We start from the raw sequence: 17,761 nt of genomic DNA, 5'->3' as shown, positions 1-17,761 counted from the left end.
TTTCCTGGTACTGTTCCCTGAAGGAATGTTTTTGTGAGCCCTGAGGATCTTTTACTATGGCCATTGAATTTTACTTTGCGTTTTTTTTTTTTTTTTTTACAATAGCAGTTCATAGTGTGATTCAATCGTTAATATTACTAATTAGAAGTGCTCTTCACTGGAGAAGACGCTAAAGACAATAGAAGAACGAAGTAGTCGAATTTTTCTTCGTGATGCCCACAAAAACCATTAGGTATAAAAATGAGAAGATTATACTTTATTTTTTCCCCTTGTTACTTATATTAGTTATAATGTTTCGATACTAAGCATTGAAATAGTTAATATGTAGCCATTGACCTGACTCCTACTCATTAAAAAAACAGAGATTAGGTACAACTGCTAACTCTTTAAAGCTTAACACACATTATGTTTCCCTAATGTTAGATTCTCAGTTGTTAGGGTCGTAGCGCAGCTTGGTGTGAATGAAAATGGTGCGAATTTGGATATTGGAGGGAAGTGGATTAAAAAGGGGAAGCTAGAGAAATATGAACATGAAGTGAGTTGAAATTATTATGTTGACGTAATTTGTGATAATATTAATATTAAAGTATTTCTAAATTGGAACCTGAGAGTATGTGTTTTTTTTTATCTACTATTTTACAAGAGTCTTGTATCGTAACAAGGTGGCGCCCAACAAAGCACGAAGGCTAAAGTCTTGATTGCAATTCTAATGAAGATTTTCACGAGAAACGTAACAAAGTCACTGGACTATATAGTCTATAAGAATGTTAAATTAATGTTGTCAACTAACTAGAATTTGAGTTACAAACGGAAGTGCTTTTAAAAGTGAAATGGTTATTTATGAGCACATCTTAGCACTACGAGATCAAAATATTTTTAAGATTTTCCGTTCGTAGATCAGCGTAATTGGCAGCTTTAAAGTTCAACTTAGTGTCCTTGACATTGTTTTATTCTACGTGAAAATCTCCGATAACACTTAAAACAAAACTATACATTTATTTATAAACTCCCTGACTGACATACTAAAAAACTGCTTTAAATGAATCTTTTATAGCTTAAAAAAAACAAAACTAGTTTTAGCTAAATGCATCATTTGTAATGTAGTACTAAACGGACACATGTGTAACATTTGGCCTATTATATTCGTTCATTCAGTTCTAATTTTAGCTATAAGAGTTGGTAACTTAATCTCATCCGTTTATATATAGTTCTGAAGTCGTGTTGCCTATTCATTTGATCCGTAAGACAGACTCGAAATGACGTCATTTTTGGTTAAATAACAATTTCTAAAGACACGACTCCTGAGTGGCATTTACACGCACGCACGCACACACACAAAAGTGAGGCTTTAGACTAGAATAGAAAGTAATTATGGGAGACTCGTATTCGTCTTATGAGATATGTCGTCATGAGATCGCAAGAAACTACATAGAAAAAAAGTTTTTAAAATGGGGTGGGCATTAATTTAGGCCTAGGTCTACATCTTTTGTTTTGAGCGTTTTTATATCCTCTTTTTCTTATATAGTACACACGTTGCTTCAAAAAAGAAGATAATTACGGCCTAGGCATTTCATGTGTCAGTCCAGTCATGCATGTAAATCCTTGACTTAAATTCTACTAGTTTGTTTGTTTCCCTGACTGATTCAGGCAACCCATTCCATAGTCTAATGGCACCAGGGAAGAAGGAGCACTTATACGAATTTGTTCTAGCATAAGTAACAAGAAATGTGCCTCTATCTTTGTGTCTTTGTGAGTATTTCATTAGGTTTTGTTTTTCTATTTGTAAATTATGGTTTAGTGTTTTATGTATTAGACCTAAAACCAAATTAGAAACAATTCTTTGAGGGTTATATAAGAAGTAAAATTTGCTTGCAGTAGTGCATATGCACAGAATGTAACGATATGCTAAATTGAAATTACTTGGCGCTATTTGAGGTCTTGTTATGCTAACTTCAGCTAAAATGAATTAACAAAAGTTGATCTACTGCTGCCGTGTGCAAATGTCCCAATCACTGGCCCAATTCACTCACATACTACATACTTCTCACGTCCATTTCTTTCACTTCTCCTCATCGAGCTCCTTCTCTAGGCCTGCCTGTCATTATTCTCTTGTCAACCACTTGAGCCGCACATCGCAACATCAAAGACTACAGCGCCACCTAGAATCTACCACTACTGACAGTGCCTATTGATTCAAGGAACAATTACAATTGTGTAGTTCAGTGTTTCCCAAACTTTTTATTGAACAGAACACTTGTCACTTTTTGGAGAATGTAGTGGAACATCTTGTTTATTTTGTTTTAGATCGGATTATTGCTTATTTGTTTGGGTAGCCTATTTAAAAATAAATAATTAAACCATATTCAAAATTAAGAAACTATATTTATTTCATGTATGAAACATCATAAAATTCAGACACAAAGTTGTGAAATAGATGCCTAGCAACCCCACAGAGACATTGTTTCCTTGAAGACTATATAACTACTGGAAAGATATTGGTAAACTGGATTCTTATTTGATGTGGCGGTCAAACATAATTTTAAAACTTCTGCTTTGCACTAACAGGTTGTAGGAGACTAAAGTAATCTAACGATTGCTTTGTTTTTGAAATATCATGGTAGGCTACTCTTGAAACAAAGTCGACCAGATATCATTTAATGTTTATCTTTGTTTCTAATTAGAGTCAGAACCTAGATCAGTTCAAAGTTCATAGTGATGTTATAGATTTTTTTCCGTAATTCTATAAAAACTAATACAATAAAAAAAAATCTGCATTGAATTAGGCATTAATTCACGTGTAGGCGCGGTGGCTGAGTGGTTAAGCGCTCAGCTTTTGAACCTTGGGACCTGGGTTCGAATCTCGGTGAAGACTGGGATTTTGAATTTCGGGATTTTTAGGGCGCCCCTGCGTCCATCCAACTCTAATGGGTACATGACTTTAGTTGGGGAAAGTAAAGGCGGTTGGTCGTTGTACTGGCCACATAACAGCCTGCTTGTTAACAGTTGGCCATAGAAACAGATAACCTTAACATTTTTGTAGGCGAACTAGTTAATACCTCCAATAGTTCGTGGAAAACATATTCAGAGTGTTCCACGTCAAACAGTTTGGGAAACAGTGGCGTACATCTACTAAAACTGTAATTTCATGTTGTTTAGTTTTTTATACACTGTAGGTCTTTGTATTTTTAAGAGAAAATTTCCAACCGATGGGACTGAACAATAATGTGATTAACTCTCTCTCTCCGTAATTATTTTACTTGTTTCGATAGTATTATTCGTATTTGTATTTCACTCTCCTGTTATGATTAAACTTCAATAACTTTTTTGTTTGTTATCAGAAATATTATATTATAGGACAATGCATGCTCTTTTTACACAACACAAATTAAAGTTTATAAATCTAAAAATAAATTTAGTATATTGGTGGTCAAATTAACGTTGGCATCGTCGATTAGGAGAGAAAGAGTTAATCTATGACAAGCAACTCAATGTAGGAATAAATAACAATATCACAGGTTTGATACCAAATGAATTACACAAACAAATACTACAATCCGCCCCCGTTGTACACAGTTTCTTCGCAGCTGCCATACCTAAACAGTTCATTCATTTTGCGTGCTGAATGGTGCACTGGTGCGCACCATAAGTTACAATGCAGAAGCAGAGTTATTACAGCATTGTGCTCCAGCTAAGCATATACTACTGTAGTCGAAATGATTTGTTGGCAGTAAGCGTTGTCTCTCTTTCCTAGTCTCGACGCTATTCGTGAACATAAGCGTGTAAAAATATTTCAATAAAGCTTACAAACGTGTAACTGTCAAAGTAAGTGTTATGCAATGATTGTGTGTGTGTGTGTTTATATGGTACGGTGGGAAGAGGTTAGCGATTGGTTGTGAATGATGTGACGTGGCATTGTCATTAGTTGTTCTTAGTGAGGAGAGACGACTCCAGAATGTAAGACTGAAAGATTGTGTTGTTGTAGTGACTTAAGTCTACTACATATATTTGATTTCATATTAACTTGATTTAGTTTAGATTATAAATAAAGTGTTATTCATTTTGTTCACAAAGTGAAGTTATTCAAATTATTTGAAGTTTTATTTAGTTAAAATATATTATGCTTTCAACGGTTTAGTTGACTACTTGTAGTTTGGTGCTATGTTAACAAAAACAACATTAACCCTTTAGACGCGTTTGGTAGTTTAGCCTCTAAACACTAAAATTGTAATTTCCATTTTGTATGAACTCATTGTAAAAAAAGCTCAGCACTTAAAGGGTTAAGTAGTCCAGGCATAGGCCTACAGCAGTATAAGACTGGGACTAATACAGAATGTTTGTGAGAGTCAATTGAGTCCCATGTGGTGAACTTGACGACTCGATGAAGAGGTCATTCCATAGCTTTGATACTAGTGTGTTATTAGTTCAGTTCCTTACAAACGAAATGTTTGATATTCATAGGGTTTTACACAGTATTTGTTACAAGGTCATTACTATATGATATGTCCTGTCTATTACTATAGTCTGTCTCTTTTTTTCTATCTAGTGTCAAATGTCCTCTCTATTACTATAAACTGTCTCTTTTTCTCCTATCTAGTGTCAAATGTCCTCTCTATTACTATAAACTGTCTCTTTTTCTCCTATCTAGTGTCAAATGTCCTGTCTATTACTATAGTCTGTCTCTTTTTCTCCTATCTAGTGTCAAATGTCCTCTCTATTACTATAGTCTGTCTCTTTTTCTCCTATCTAGTGTCAAATGTCCTCTCTATTACTATAGTCTGTCTCTTTTTCTCCTATCTAGTGTCAAATGTCCTCTCTATTACTATAGTCTGTATCTTTTTCTTCTATCTAGTGTCAAATGCCGTTAACAAACTTATCAAGCTATCCCACTGGCATCCACAGTGTCCAACATAAGGAACTTTAAATATATCCTTCAATATATGATATATCCTTTAAGCCTTTAGTATATACCTAATATACATGAGGATAAAAAAAAATATACTCGGCAAGACTCTTCAGTTTTCATTGTTTCGTAAATTATTGCATCAAAACGGAAGTTACAGAACTGCTCTGACCACGTGCTATATTTACACACTCTAGTGATACCATCTTGTTGATCCATACAGACAGCAGCACGTGCTGAAGGTCTAGATACAAAATCTTATGACTGTAAAAGGTCAAAGCCACCCTACGTTATGACCAGTATGCGCGCTAGGTCGGCCTTTGGTAATTAGAGGTTCTAGGCCAGGGGTTCTCAACCTGTGGGTCGTGACCCCCTTGGGGGTCGATTTACCATTTGCAAGGGGTCGCCTAGGACCATCGAAATATGGATTAGTATTGTCTACTTTTCTATTGCTGTATGTGTGTGTGTGACTGACACCCATCAAATCTCATTCAGAACATTAATTTTTGTCATAAATACACTCACAATCTCATCACATTCATGGCAAATAACACAGCCCATACCTTTTTTAACATCTCATTAATTATAAGCAAAAGTTACGTTTCAATAATTACAAGTTATTTATTTTTTTTTATTTTTTAATTATGCATTTATGTAGCTTTTTCATTTGGAGGTTTTGACTATAAAATGGTTCCTTGGGTCAAACAAGTTTGGGAACCACTGTTTTTAGGGTTACCTTGTTCTCATTTTTTATGTTGGAGCGTTCTGAAGACTAGACCAATATATGAGATGAACTGCGCAGTGGTTTCCAAATCAGAGAGCTCTTCATATATTTTTCTTTCTTTAGAGGTGCTTTGGGGCCAGTGTCTTGTAGGCCTGCGGGCCTCTTGGTAAAGAGAGCAGTTTTGGAGGACATGGTAAGAATTCTCTGGTGACACTCCACACGGGCAGATTTCACTGGTTCCAATTTTGAGCTTCCGGTACATATGTTGTCTCATTCTGTTGTGTCCGGTCCTGAGTCGAAAGATTAGACGTTGGTCTTGTCGGGATAGCTTATAATAGGCATCATCTTTCTTGTGATTCGGATGACAGCGTGTCCATTTCTCATTTATTTTATTTACTATTAGTTTCTTCATTTCTTCTGGATAGAGTGCAATGTTTAATTGTGAGTTTGTTCTCCCACACTTGGCGAGTGTGTCAGCCTTCTCATTTCCTTCTAGTTCTATATGTGCTGGTATCCATTGAATAACAGTTTGTTATTTTGTGTGTTGAAATGACCTTGCACTTTGATGAAGAAGAAAAAAGAACAGAAAAAAAAACTATGCAAGTTCTACGGTCTATGGCATATATCATGAAGTATTGTTGAAGCGTTCCTACCCAGGAATGCTATTTGTGAAACTGTTGTAAACGGATTACATCGAGGGTATATTTAGCCAAAGAAAAAGCACAATTAGCTTTCATTAATGTAATCTTCTTGAATTGGTTTAAAAAAGGTTAAAAATTATTTGAATAATCTTTTAAATAGTTTTAGTAAAGCCCTAAGTGCCATATTGAATTGTAGAGCCCCACCCCCTTTTTTTTTCGTAAGCGCTATGAAGATCAAATCAGGCGGCATTTTGCCCTCACTGGCATAAAGAAAACAACTGGCAACCTCTGTAAGAGACAACTGGAGAGCTCTGACGTAGGTCCGTGGGACACACAATTGAGACCCTTGCCATAGACAGGAGCAGATGACGAAAGACAACTTAAATAGACCCTCCGGCGGACAATGGCTTTGTCTGCATTATATGTGGCAAAATATGCAGGTCGCAATACTCGCAACTGAGTTGGTGTTGATCACTGTAATAGTAGGCTAGTATACACTAACAAATAATGTATTTCATGTCTGTGTAGGCCCCTACATTTATTCTTGTAAATGGTCCACATATATAGGCCAACATTCACGGCTTTCAGTGTCGGGTACGCGAAGTTTTGGCGCGAGGGGTTCTCACGATAATTTATAAAACACAAGATCTTTTTATAATAAACATTGTCTTTTTTTTTCAGTATACTATACTAAACTATACACTAAATATAGTATAAATACCCCCCCCCCCCCCAAATTTTTTAAAATCATTTTGAATATTCCTTAAAAGCATATTGCAAAACTATGGATGGCTGCCAAGTCGTTTGGTACCCTAGTCTCAGGACATGTCTCTATAGTCCCCGTTCGAACCCTGCCCGCCACAATACACGGTCATCCTGTTGAAGGTTACACAATCACGTGACATATTGCACTTATCCTAAATCATCAGAATAGAAGAGAATGTCTTTTTATTCACAACTTCAAAGGACGTTATCTTAGCTTACATCATATTTCTTTGTATTTCACTAATTATAAGCTTTTTTTATTTTAAAGTATTTTTCATATTTTACTTGTTTGAAGTCTGAAAGGTGAATAAATGAATGAATAAATAATGAAATAAAAGAAACATTGAAAATGAAATAAGTTGATTTAATATCAAAATCAGAGTGCATTGCAAATACTCAACAATTGTATGAGGTAACATGAGCTCCAGGGGAGAGAACACTGAGGTATAATATTAGCATAGACCACCAGGGGAGAGAACACTGGGGCATAATATAAGCATAGACCACCAGGGGAGAGAACACTGAGGTATAATATAAGCATAGACCACCTGGGGAGAGAACACTGGGGAATAATATAAGCATAGACCACCTGGGGAGAGAACACTGGGGAATAATATAAGCATAGACCACCTGGGGAGAGAACACTGGGGTTTAATATAAACATAGATCAACAGGGGAGAGAACACTGAGGTATAATATAAGCATAGATCACCAGGGGAGAGAACACTGGGGGTTAATAGAAGCATGGATCAACAGGGGAGAGAACACTGGGGTATAATATTAGCATAGACCACCAGGGGAGAGAACACTGAGGTATAATATAAGCATAGACCACCTTGGGAGAGAACACTGGGGTATAATATAAGTATACACCACCAGGGGAGAGAACACAAAGGTATAAGCATAGTGCCATAGACTACACTAGGGTATAAGCATAGACCACCAGGGGAGAGAACACTGGGGGATAATATAAGCATAGACCACCAGGGGAGAGAACACTGGGGTTTAATATAAGCATAGACCACCAGTATCACACTCAACACAGTAAGATTTCCCTTCAATAAGTGATCTATAACAAGACATCCATTAGAAACAGCTGAGTAAAAGAAAACTGAATGACGGAAATAATTTCTCCATTTCTAAGTTCTACTTTAATTATTCATGTACAATAATACAGGCTACCAATCATATTCTAGCTAATAAACTCTGGTACTCTTTTTCTTAGTGTGTGTAATTTGTAGTTGAAGTATTGATGTACCAGTTAAACTTAGATCCTAGGTTGGCCTATTTAAACAGATTTATATATCTGGGTTATATATTTCTTATGTTCCACTAAAATTTCAAAGAACCACTTTGGGACTAACTTTTATAATCTCATTAATTCAGTGAGTTGTAACATACACTATCAGACCAAAGCTCGCTATCATCATCTTAAAAAAAAAAAAGTAATATTCACCATTATAATGCTGTAAACATAAATTCAAAACATTTTTTATTAAGAAAAAAAAACAAAAGTTTCTTTTTTCTTTTTTTTTTCAAAAAATATATAATAATGGAGATTATCACCAATATTGATATAATATATTTTGTATATATACTAAACATGATATGATAATAAAAATTTATAAACCCTTAAATAAAACAAAAATGTCTTTAAAATATATTCCCACCATGTGTATTATTTAAATGATTTATTTATCATTTAACAATACTCTGCATTAACAGCAACTTTGATTGCAGCAGGAAAGAATTTTAAAAAAAGGTTTTTAGAGACGTCTCTGTAATGGTCCGTCTGATAAATGACAGTTTATGACCAAAATGAAAATGACTTCGACAAGGAAACAACATTTTGAAAAAAGACTTGACAACAGACATCAGTTGTCTGTCTGACACAATGCGGCACAAGATCGTTTGATCCAATGTTGGACTGGCTGGTTTCCAGTAGGTATGTAGATGGCCATGACGAAGTTGGTAGAATGACCAGTGGTGGACAGCACTCCTTTTCTCTCTGATGTCTTGTAGATGGGACAGACATAGCGTTTGTTGCTTTTGTCAACCTCACCGCTGAACTTTGGTTTCAGCCAGATTATGGGAAGTGGTTCATTGAGTATTCTGGGTTTCTGTTCCTCCAGGTAGCCTCTAGAGAGAAATATAACACAAGAGACAATAGCAAATAAACTTGGCACTACATGTATACAACAATATGTATAGAACCTCTAGCAAAACAACACAAGACATCATCAAATAAGTTTGGTTCTAAATGACAATGTGTGTGGACCCTTGTGAGAGAGACAACACAAGATAACATCAAATAAGCTTGGTTCTAAATGACAATGTGTGTGGACCCTTGTGAGAGAGACAACACAAGATAACATCAAACAACTTTGCTACTGTGGGTTAACTTGTAGGCATTAAAATTTTAAAATTCACATTTTAGGAACAAAACTTGAGTGTAAAAATATCATAAAAAAAGAGAGAGAACAGACGTTGAAAGAGATATGAGACCACTTCGGACAACTATGAATTATCAGGGCAAACTTGAGTTTAAACAGTATTTTGGAAAGAGAGAGTCCATCATTTTTAGAACAAAAAAATTGTTCAGTTCAGTTCAGAGCATCACTACAAACTGCTGAATACAAATGTGCTGGTGTGAAGTGATGCCTCATACTTCAGTCATCATAGTTTGAGCTGGAAATTTCTCGTCAGCATAGTTCAAAATTAAATGATGTAATTATCATGTACATGACCTTTATGGACAACATTGACAAAGACATTATTTGGAAGCTGATGAACTATTGTGAAGTACCATAGAAGTTTAACTGCATCATCAGTTATTTGGCACAACATACCAAAAGATGCACAACAGTAAACTTACCAATCCATTTCCAGTAAAAATAAAGGTTAGACAAAGATGCTTTAGCCTTTAATATTAGTGTTGGTCATTTATTGAGTCAAGCCAACAATAAAAATGGCATGCAGTGGACCTTTACTCAACACAAAAAAACAGTCAGTCAAATTGATCAGATTCTCAGCAGAAGACTATAACATAAGACTATAAGATAAGATCCCTTTTATTGATCCAATCAAATGTAAATTCAGTTTGACTACAATTGACAACCTCAGCGTAACTACTGTACAATAACAAAATAGATGCAAATACGAACAACATTCACACATGAAACACATACACACTCACAACCAGCGCTTTATGAATTAGACTTCTATGTACTTCTCGATGACACACTAATGGTGATTTACAAAACTGCATTAAGAAAGTGTTTAGTACTCGAAGCAATTTGGCCCTCACAAGTAAATGTCTTTACAAAACATAATCAGCATCTTTAAGTTAAGTCATTCCTTCTATATAGTTATAAGACATTGAGAGCCACATAAAAAAAACATGAACAAAGTCCAGATCTTCCCCAACAGTTGCCTGTGACAAGGAATCAGGTGGGGGCCAACAAGATATCTAGTCAACTTGTGGGAGAGAACCAAGCAGAAAGACATAGCCCAAGTCATTAAAAAGCCGAAATGGATAAAACACCTTGCAAATACCAACTACCAATGTTGCAATGCAGGCACTTGAATGGAAACTGCAAGGAAAGGGGAATAGGTTAGTCATCGGCAAAGCTGAGGCTACTGGAATAACATTCGAGCAGATGAAGAAAGCTGCTTAGAACCGAGCACAGTGTCGAGGTGTGGTTGTGGCCCTATGCTCCCCCTGGGTGTACACAGGAATAAATCAAGTTAGTCAAGTATTTTAAAAAATCCAGCAATCAAAACCAGACAGGTCAGGTAAAAGTTTTTGTTTTAAACTTCTAAGATATTTGAGGCCATTAATAAAGACTAGAGAGAAAAATGAAAGGTTCATAAATTATAAAAATAAAGAAGTTGTAATAAGAAATCAATGAACACTGAAGAGTAACCTAAAACAAGGCTTTATTAAACTAGAACGACACATGAACTGACGAAAGAGACTTGGACAGTAGCATACTAAATCAATGTTGTAAACACATTCTGACGATGTTACACAAACATAAACAAATAGTAATTATTTCACCACACAAGTCATTAATAAAAAAAAAATCTAACTCACTCATTTTTATTGTATCGTGCACCATCTAAAAAAAGCCCATAAATATAAGCACCATCTTCTGGGGATTTTGACATTCTATCTTGAGGAAGAATCTGTAATTCAAATTAAATATTTTATTCAACAATGATTTGCTATAAATGAATAAAAACACAAACCAATAAAATGTTTATACTTAAATTGAAATCAGTGAACTATTTTTGATTAAAATCAACATAAACAAATATATCTTTTCACCTACATACAACACAAACAAAAATATTCAAATATTTAATATTCACTACTAACCTCAAAATCAAAAGCTAACTTGTCAATAGGGATTGTGTATTTTCTGGCAAAATTTTGCATCACTCCAGTAAGAAAAGCTTGAGTGAAGAAAAACCCAGACACCCAAAAATCTTCTGGTTTTCCTTCTATATACCATTTCTGTAAGTATAGGAATAAAAATTGTACAGATTTCTTGCTGAAATAAAAAAAATGAACAAGATATTTATAGTATCTTTGTCATCTGTGCATCTACAATATAGAAATGTGTTAGTAAAGAACTCATGTATAACATCTATATTCAACTAGAAGATGATCAACCAACCACATCAACAGAAATGACCACCCCGCGCTACAAGTAGGTTGTCATCTTCGTTTTTTTGCTAGACCTAGTTTAACTTGAACAACAATTTATTACAAAATAAGCTGGTCTTCTTCACCGTCGTTCGTCCGTTAATCCTTTCTATTTCAATTCTAACTTTTTAAAATGATCTGTCACGTCACAAAGGAAATACCGGATTAAACTCCAACTTCTACGTGTCTTTATCTTATCTTCTTATCTTATATAATACAGACGTTACTTCAAAAAAGAAGATAATTACATCTTACGCATCATGCATTTAGTCATGCATATTAACCAATGACTTAAATTCTGCCAAGTCACAGGTTTTCCTGGCTAGCTCAGGCAACCCATTCCATGCTCTAATAGCACTAGGGAAGAAGGAGTATTTGTACACATTTGTCCTAGCATATGGGACGAGGAATGTGCTTTTATCTTTGTGTCTTTCTGAGTATTTTATTAAATTTTGTTTTTGTATTTGAAGATTATGGTTCAGTGTTTTATGTATAATTGCTACTTTACTTTTGAGTCTTCTGTCCTGAAGGCTTTCTAAATTTAGTAATTTTACTCAAGGTGTTACTCTAGTCAAATGTGAATATTCGTTTGTTGTGAATCTCACTACTCTATTTTGTGTCTGTTCCAGTTTCTTAATGTTTTCTTGAGTTGGGGGATCTATTTCTATTGTGTCATTACAGTTTCTAGTAGTGACACATTTTTCTCTCAAAAGTTTTCAAGCTGTTTCAGTGTATGGACCAAAGGTCTGGAACTCATTTCCCCTTATGCTCAAACCCCATGCTTCAATACATTCAAGGACATTAAGACCTTTCAAAACTTATTTAGATTAGTTAGCAATTTTCATCTTCTTATCTTATATGATACAGACGTTACTTCAAAAAAGAAGATGATTACGTTCTACGGGTCATGCATTTAATCATGCATATTAACCAATGACCTAAACTCCGCCAAGTCACTGGTTTTCCTGGCTAGCTCAGGCAACCCACTCCATGCTCTAATAGCACTAGGGAAGAAGGAGCTTTTGTACAAATTTGTTTATGTCTGTTATGTTATCAAGGCGCCAAGAGCATACATTATGTTTGTTAATAGCAATATGTAAATTAAATTATTATATTATTATTATCATCTTTCCATCAGCATCACATTTCTATAAAAGTAATGAACTATATCTTAAAGTAACACCCCTTTACCATCAGTAAAAGCAATTTTGCTGGCCTTAATATTCTAAGCCACACAACCAGGCCAGGTGCTGCACTTGGTTGTCAGACTTTGCTTCTTATTTAGGAGTATTTTATAGACAATAGGGACTTATTTCCATTGACATTCCTGGCAATGGGAACCTTCAAGACTTTTGTAGGGAGAAGGAAATAGCCAACTGCAAACTTGAACTTGTGTTATTTGTATAGTCCAGTGACCCAATCACAGCATGGAACCACTGCACCCAGAATTAAATTTAGCACATAGTTATTAAGAGAGAAAACAATTGTTGGAAACATACATTAAGAAATCTGAGTCTCTCCATGAAGTCATTAATATAGCTGGCCAGTGGTTTCAGGGATGGGTAGGAACGCTTGGCCCACATTGCAGGTTGCTGTCCAATCATTAAGCTGTTAGCCAGGCTTTCTAAGTCTGCAGACATGACAACTAGCCCTTTGACAGCATTTTGGACATTGATAAGACTTGATCGGATTATGGAAAGGAGTCTGAAAAGAGTACATCAATAAAACAAATTTAAAGTATAAAAGTAAGAGGCCTATGAGATGAAATGTAAAGTTTTTACAAACAAAAACATCAATGAAACAAATTTCAAGTATAAAAGCCTATGAGATTAAGACTAAGACTGTTTCATTGATCCTTAGTGGAAATTTGTTGTGATGGCAATCCTCTTTTTTTCAATTATAACAAAAAAAATCCAGAAAAGAGAACAAACACACAGAGAATTTCTTGGAGTGATTACACACAGACATCTTGATCTTTTTCCCTTTCCAGAGTCCAGCGTTTCCCAAACTGTGTTCGTGAGGTCTGAGTAGGTGTTCCACAAACTGCTGGAATAATTAACTAGTAAGCCACCCATGAAACCTCTCTTAAAAAGCAAAGTGTTCCAGTAAATACTCAGAATGTGTGAAGGCTACCATGATGAAAAAAGTTTGAGAAACACTGCTCTAGTCAATAATGGAGCAGATGGCAGTTGTCTGCTAGATTTTTTCAATTTTGCTGGGACATTTAAATATCATGGGGTTGTATGTGTGGTTTTTTTATGCTCTTGATATAAAACTATCCAAGAGGCATAGCAGTTTGGATGGCACGTTGCCTTGCCAAAAAGTTATTGCAGATTTTGTAATGTGAGGTGTAGAAGCAAATAAATGCTTGGCTACCAATCAAGGGGCCTCGAATTCAAACACAGAGTTATGTGTTTGCTGAGCAGATAAAGCAGCACTGAAACCTTCTTCCAGATATCTCCTCCTCTCACATATCCACAAGATTTTGGAACATAACGAATTATATGCAATTAACAAAAAAAAATAATAAAAAAATTTAGCATTAATTACCAGTGCTTTATATTTTGCTTCAAATGATTCAATTCTTTTGTTGGACAAATTTTTACTCTATGGGAATTCTAATTTATGGTTAAGGTGCCAATAAAAATTACACCAGATTCTTGTGTTGTTTTTTTAATTCAAAACGTCTAAATTAAAGCAAGTCAGCAAATAAAATATTTGACAAAATGAGGTTTTTCTAAGAGAAACTGATGTTGTAAATTATAGGCCTAATCAAATTTTAAATGTTCATAGCCCTTTCCCTATTTTTTTTTTGAAGACCACATGAAGCATGGAAACAGCTTACGTTACCTATTAAATCTCTCCATCTCTTGAACCAAAACAGTGTTCATACTTTCTTCATAGACCACTGGGTATTTTTGAATGGCTGCTTCTATGTTGAAATCTTTGGGAAGCTTGTTAACACAAGGGAGAGCAACACAATTAGAAAAAAAGATGAAGAAAATGTTTGCAAATTAATATAAAAAGTATTTTTTTTTTTTACTGTTAAAGACCTCGAAAACAACTTTTCTAAACTTTATAAAATGTTGTTTTGTTTCAAAGATCTAATGGGTTGTGGAATGTATACTTCTAAAGAAAGAAAAAAAAAAATTAAATTTCAATTCATGAAAGATCTGAAGTGCTGAAGTCTGGAGTTTACTTTTGATAAAATGTCCCCAGCAACAGCAGCCAGTGCTGCGTCAGAGCCTTTAGTGCCGCCACCTCCACCACCTTCTGTGAGAATAACAGAGTTAAAGATTGACTTGGTTTCCTGAAGTTCTCTGGAAATATCAACATTCTCATGAAGGCCAAACACTTCAGGGTTCTGTGTGGATGGCAGTTGCTAAAATATAGAACACAAGGAAATACAGTAACTGGAAATATTATTTATATAGCTCACAGACAACAAAGCAGAGGTCATAGAAAAACTAGCTATAGTTCTGATAATATCTGGCTTCTCTAATATCAGATAGAAATATAATTAGAAACAATTATAGCTTTAAAAACAGTTACAAATATAAATGATGTTGTAACCAAAGATATAGTTACAAATGCATATTTTAATCCTAAAAAGTTTCAAACATTATCTTATGGATGTTTCTTAGAAATAATATAATTATGCCAATATTATTCTGATCTACTATGAAGTGTCAGAGAAAATTATAGTTATGTGTAATTATGTTGATCTAGTTAGTGGTGTCCAAAGAAGTTTAATAGAAATGTTTCCCAGACTAAGACTATCCATTCCTTGCTCAAATAGTACTTAGGAAAAAAAATTCTTATGTAATGTAATGCCCCCCCCCCCTTTCCCAAATGATAGGAATGCTATTTGCTTTACAAATTTCACTTTTAGTTTCATTTAATTATTCTAAAATATCTAGTTAGATATTAAACCAAAATTTACGAATTACGCAAATTTTAGTCACTTACCTTAATAAATTTGATGCAGTTCTCATAGTCTGTCCTTAGAGGTAGATGATAGTAACCACTTGGGCTAAATTTGTAGTTGGGATCATTCACTAGTGACTCACAGAAGTAGTCTCCTAGGATGGTTAGCAGGCAGCGCCGGTCCCAGTCGTCAGTGACCCTGCCTCCGTAGTTGCACTCTCCAGTCATGTAAGTTATGGCATCATAAGGGATTTCATCGTATTCATTTATGTACATCTGTTGATTGGCAAACACTTACATTTAGACTTACAGAAAAGTCATTCGTCTTTTCTTATTCTGATCAAGAAACAAAACTGATTTGTTTATAAGAACAAGTGTCTTTTCCATATATCTGCTGATCAAGAAACAAAACTGATTTGTTTATAAGAACAAGTGTCTTTTCCATATATCTGCTGATCAAGAAACAAAACTGATTTGTTTATAAGAACAAGTGTCTTTTCCATATATCTGCTGATCAAGAAACAAAACTGATTTGTTTATAAGAACAAGTGTCTTTTCCATATATCTGCTGATCAAGAAACAAAACTGATTTGTTTATAAGAACCAGAGTCAGAGATTGTCCCTGGTATACCAACATTTTGAATGAGCATTGTTGAACCAAGACAGTGATGCTACATGCCAAGAGGAATATCTAATTTGTATTCCAGCTAACACTGGGATTTTTTTATTTGGGCACTCAAATGAAAATTTGATATTTGTTGAGAAAGTAAATGCAATGCGATGACTAAATGACAGTCTTGTAAATACTTAACTTAGAGATTTGGTTTTAGTAACTAATAATTTACCTGCAGTTGTCGGACAGATATCCTTAAATCAGATTCATTGAAACCATATGGAATGTTCCAGCCATTGGGTCCAAATTTTCTTCTCTCTTGTACAAGTGCATGGAAAAAACACAGTCCAAACAAAAGCCTCGTAAACAACTGGAGACACAAAGTTAAGTTTGGTTCATTTTATGAATGGCAATATTGTATGGTCCTTTGACAGGAAAACTGAAAGAATTCAGAATTTTAATGAAAAATAAGAGAAACATTGAATCTAAATGTCCCCTTATCTATATGCCACCTGCACTTCAGACTGACGTGGTGATGATACCTGGTTTGAACCCAGGCTGCTTCAAACACGTGATGCCCTACAGGAGATTTTGTCTATGAATAAAAAATCATCCATTCTGAAGAAACATCCAAAACTTAAAAAAAAGCAAAACATTGCTATCAACATAATCTCATTGATCAGTAAATTATCTCGAGAGTAACTTACTGTGTCTTTCTCTGGCTTCTGATGATTGATGCATCCACCGTAAAAATTGTGATCACTTATTGGGTCATTTAAATAGCTCTGGAGTAGATTCTGTCGCAAGCCTGTTGGAGGCTCATTGGTCATTTTAACACCATTTTGGAGAACAGAAACAGGAAACTTGGAAGGAAAAATGATGAATGATTGGAAGGAGATACTGTTAGACTGTATAGTTAATTTAAAAAATAAATTTAATTTAATGTCTTTTATATAGCAAACCTCTCATGCTTACAGCATGCTCAAAGCGCAATGGTCCAATCTCTTTTGTGGACTAGTGGGGGGAGGTATCTGGGAGAAGGTTTCCATGCTGCCTTTAGGCACTCAGCATGGCTACTTGATTGTGTGATATGCATGCAGGACTATTCAAGCCCCTTATTAGGTAGCCAAGTGGTTATGGCCTCTCAGCCACAAATCCCAGATTGTCACAATCTCTTAAAAAAGAAGTCCAACATTATTCCTATGGCTTTTAAAACTACTAACAACATGTTTAATGACAAATATTTGTTTAAAAAAAAGTCAAAACCTAAAATTAAAACAAACAATATAAAAAATAATTTATCTTAAAATTACAGGGTTTAGCTCCCTTTCTGCTCTGTTAAACAGAATTAATTAATTAGTACTAAATAATTAACTAATTGTTATTCCGCTTGGATAGTTTTCGATATCAAACAAAATAATTAATCAACAACAATTACTTAACTAACTGGTTAATTATTTTGATTGATTTATGTCTTGTC

At 34.8% G+C, this 17,761-nt stretch overlaps 1 protein-coding gene across 3 annotated transcripts in view; it reads right to left on the bottom strand.

Annotated features, from left to right (window-relative positions):
* Positions 1 to 7,373: 7,373 nt before the first annotated feature.
* Positions 7,374 to 17,761, bottom strand: part of LOC106051253 (dynein axonemal heavy chain 12-like) — a 73,448-nt gene continuing 63,060 nt past the window's right edge. For all 3 annotated transcript variants that reach the window (XM_056027428.1, XM_056027427.1, XM_056027429.1), the window contains 9 exons: positions 16,989 to 17,144; positions 16,514 to 16,651; positions 15,711 to 15,944; positions 14,941 to 15,123; positions 14,592 to 14,695; positions 13,241 to 13,445; positions 11,412 to 11,549; positions 11,127 to 11,218; positions 7,374 to 9,169 (listed from right to left, as the gene is read on the bottom strand). In XM_056027428.1, coding sequence (XP_055883403.1) covers positions 8,905 to 9,169; positions 11,127 to 11,218; positions 11,412 to 11,549; positions 13,241 to 13,445; positions 14,592 to 14,695; positions 14,941 to 15,123; positions 15,711 to 15,944; positions 16,514 to 16,651; positions 16,989 to 17,144 — 1,515 coding nt within the window. In that variant the 3' untranslated portion in view covers positions 7,374 to 8,904. The remainder of the gene's footprint in view (positions 9,170 to 11,126; positions 11,219 to 11,411; positions 11,550 to 13,240; positions 13,446 to 14,591; positions 14,696 to 14,940; positions 15,124 to 15,710; positions 15,945 to 16,513; positions 16,652 to 16,988; positions 17,145 to 17,761) is intronic.

The sequence above is a fragment of the Biomphalaria glabrata genome, chromosome 4, assembly GCF_947242115.1.
Source record: "Biomphalaria glabrata chromosome 4, xgBioGlab47.1, whole genome shotgun sequence".
Taxonomy (NCBI): Eukaryota; Metazoa; Mollusca; class Gastropoda; family Planorbidae; genus Biomphalaria; species Biomphalaria glabrata.
Note: the sequence above shows the minus strand (reverse complement) of the source record. Positions and strands in the feature narration are given on the sequence as shown.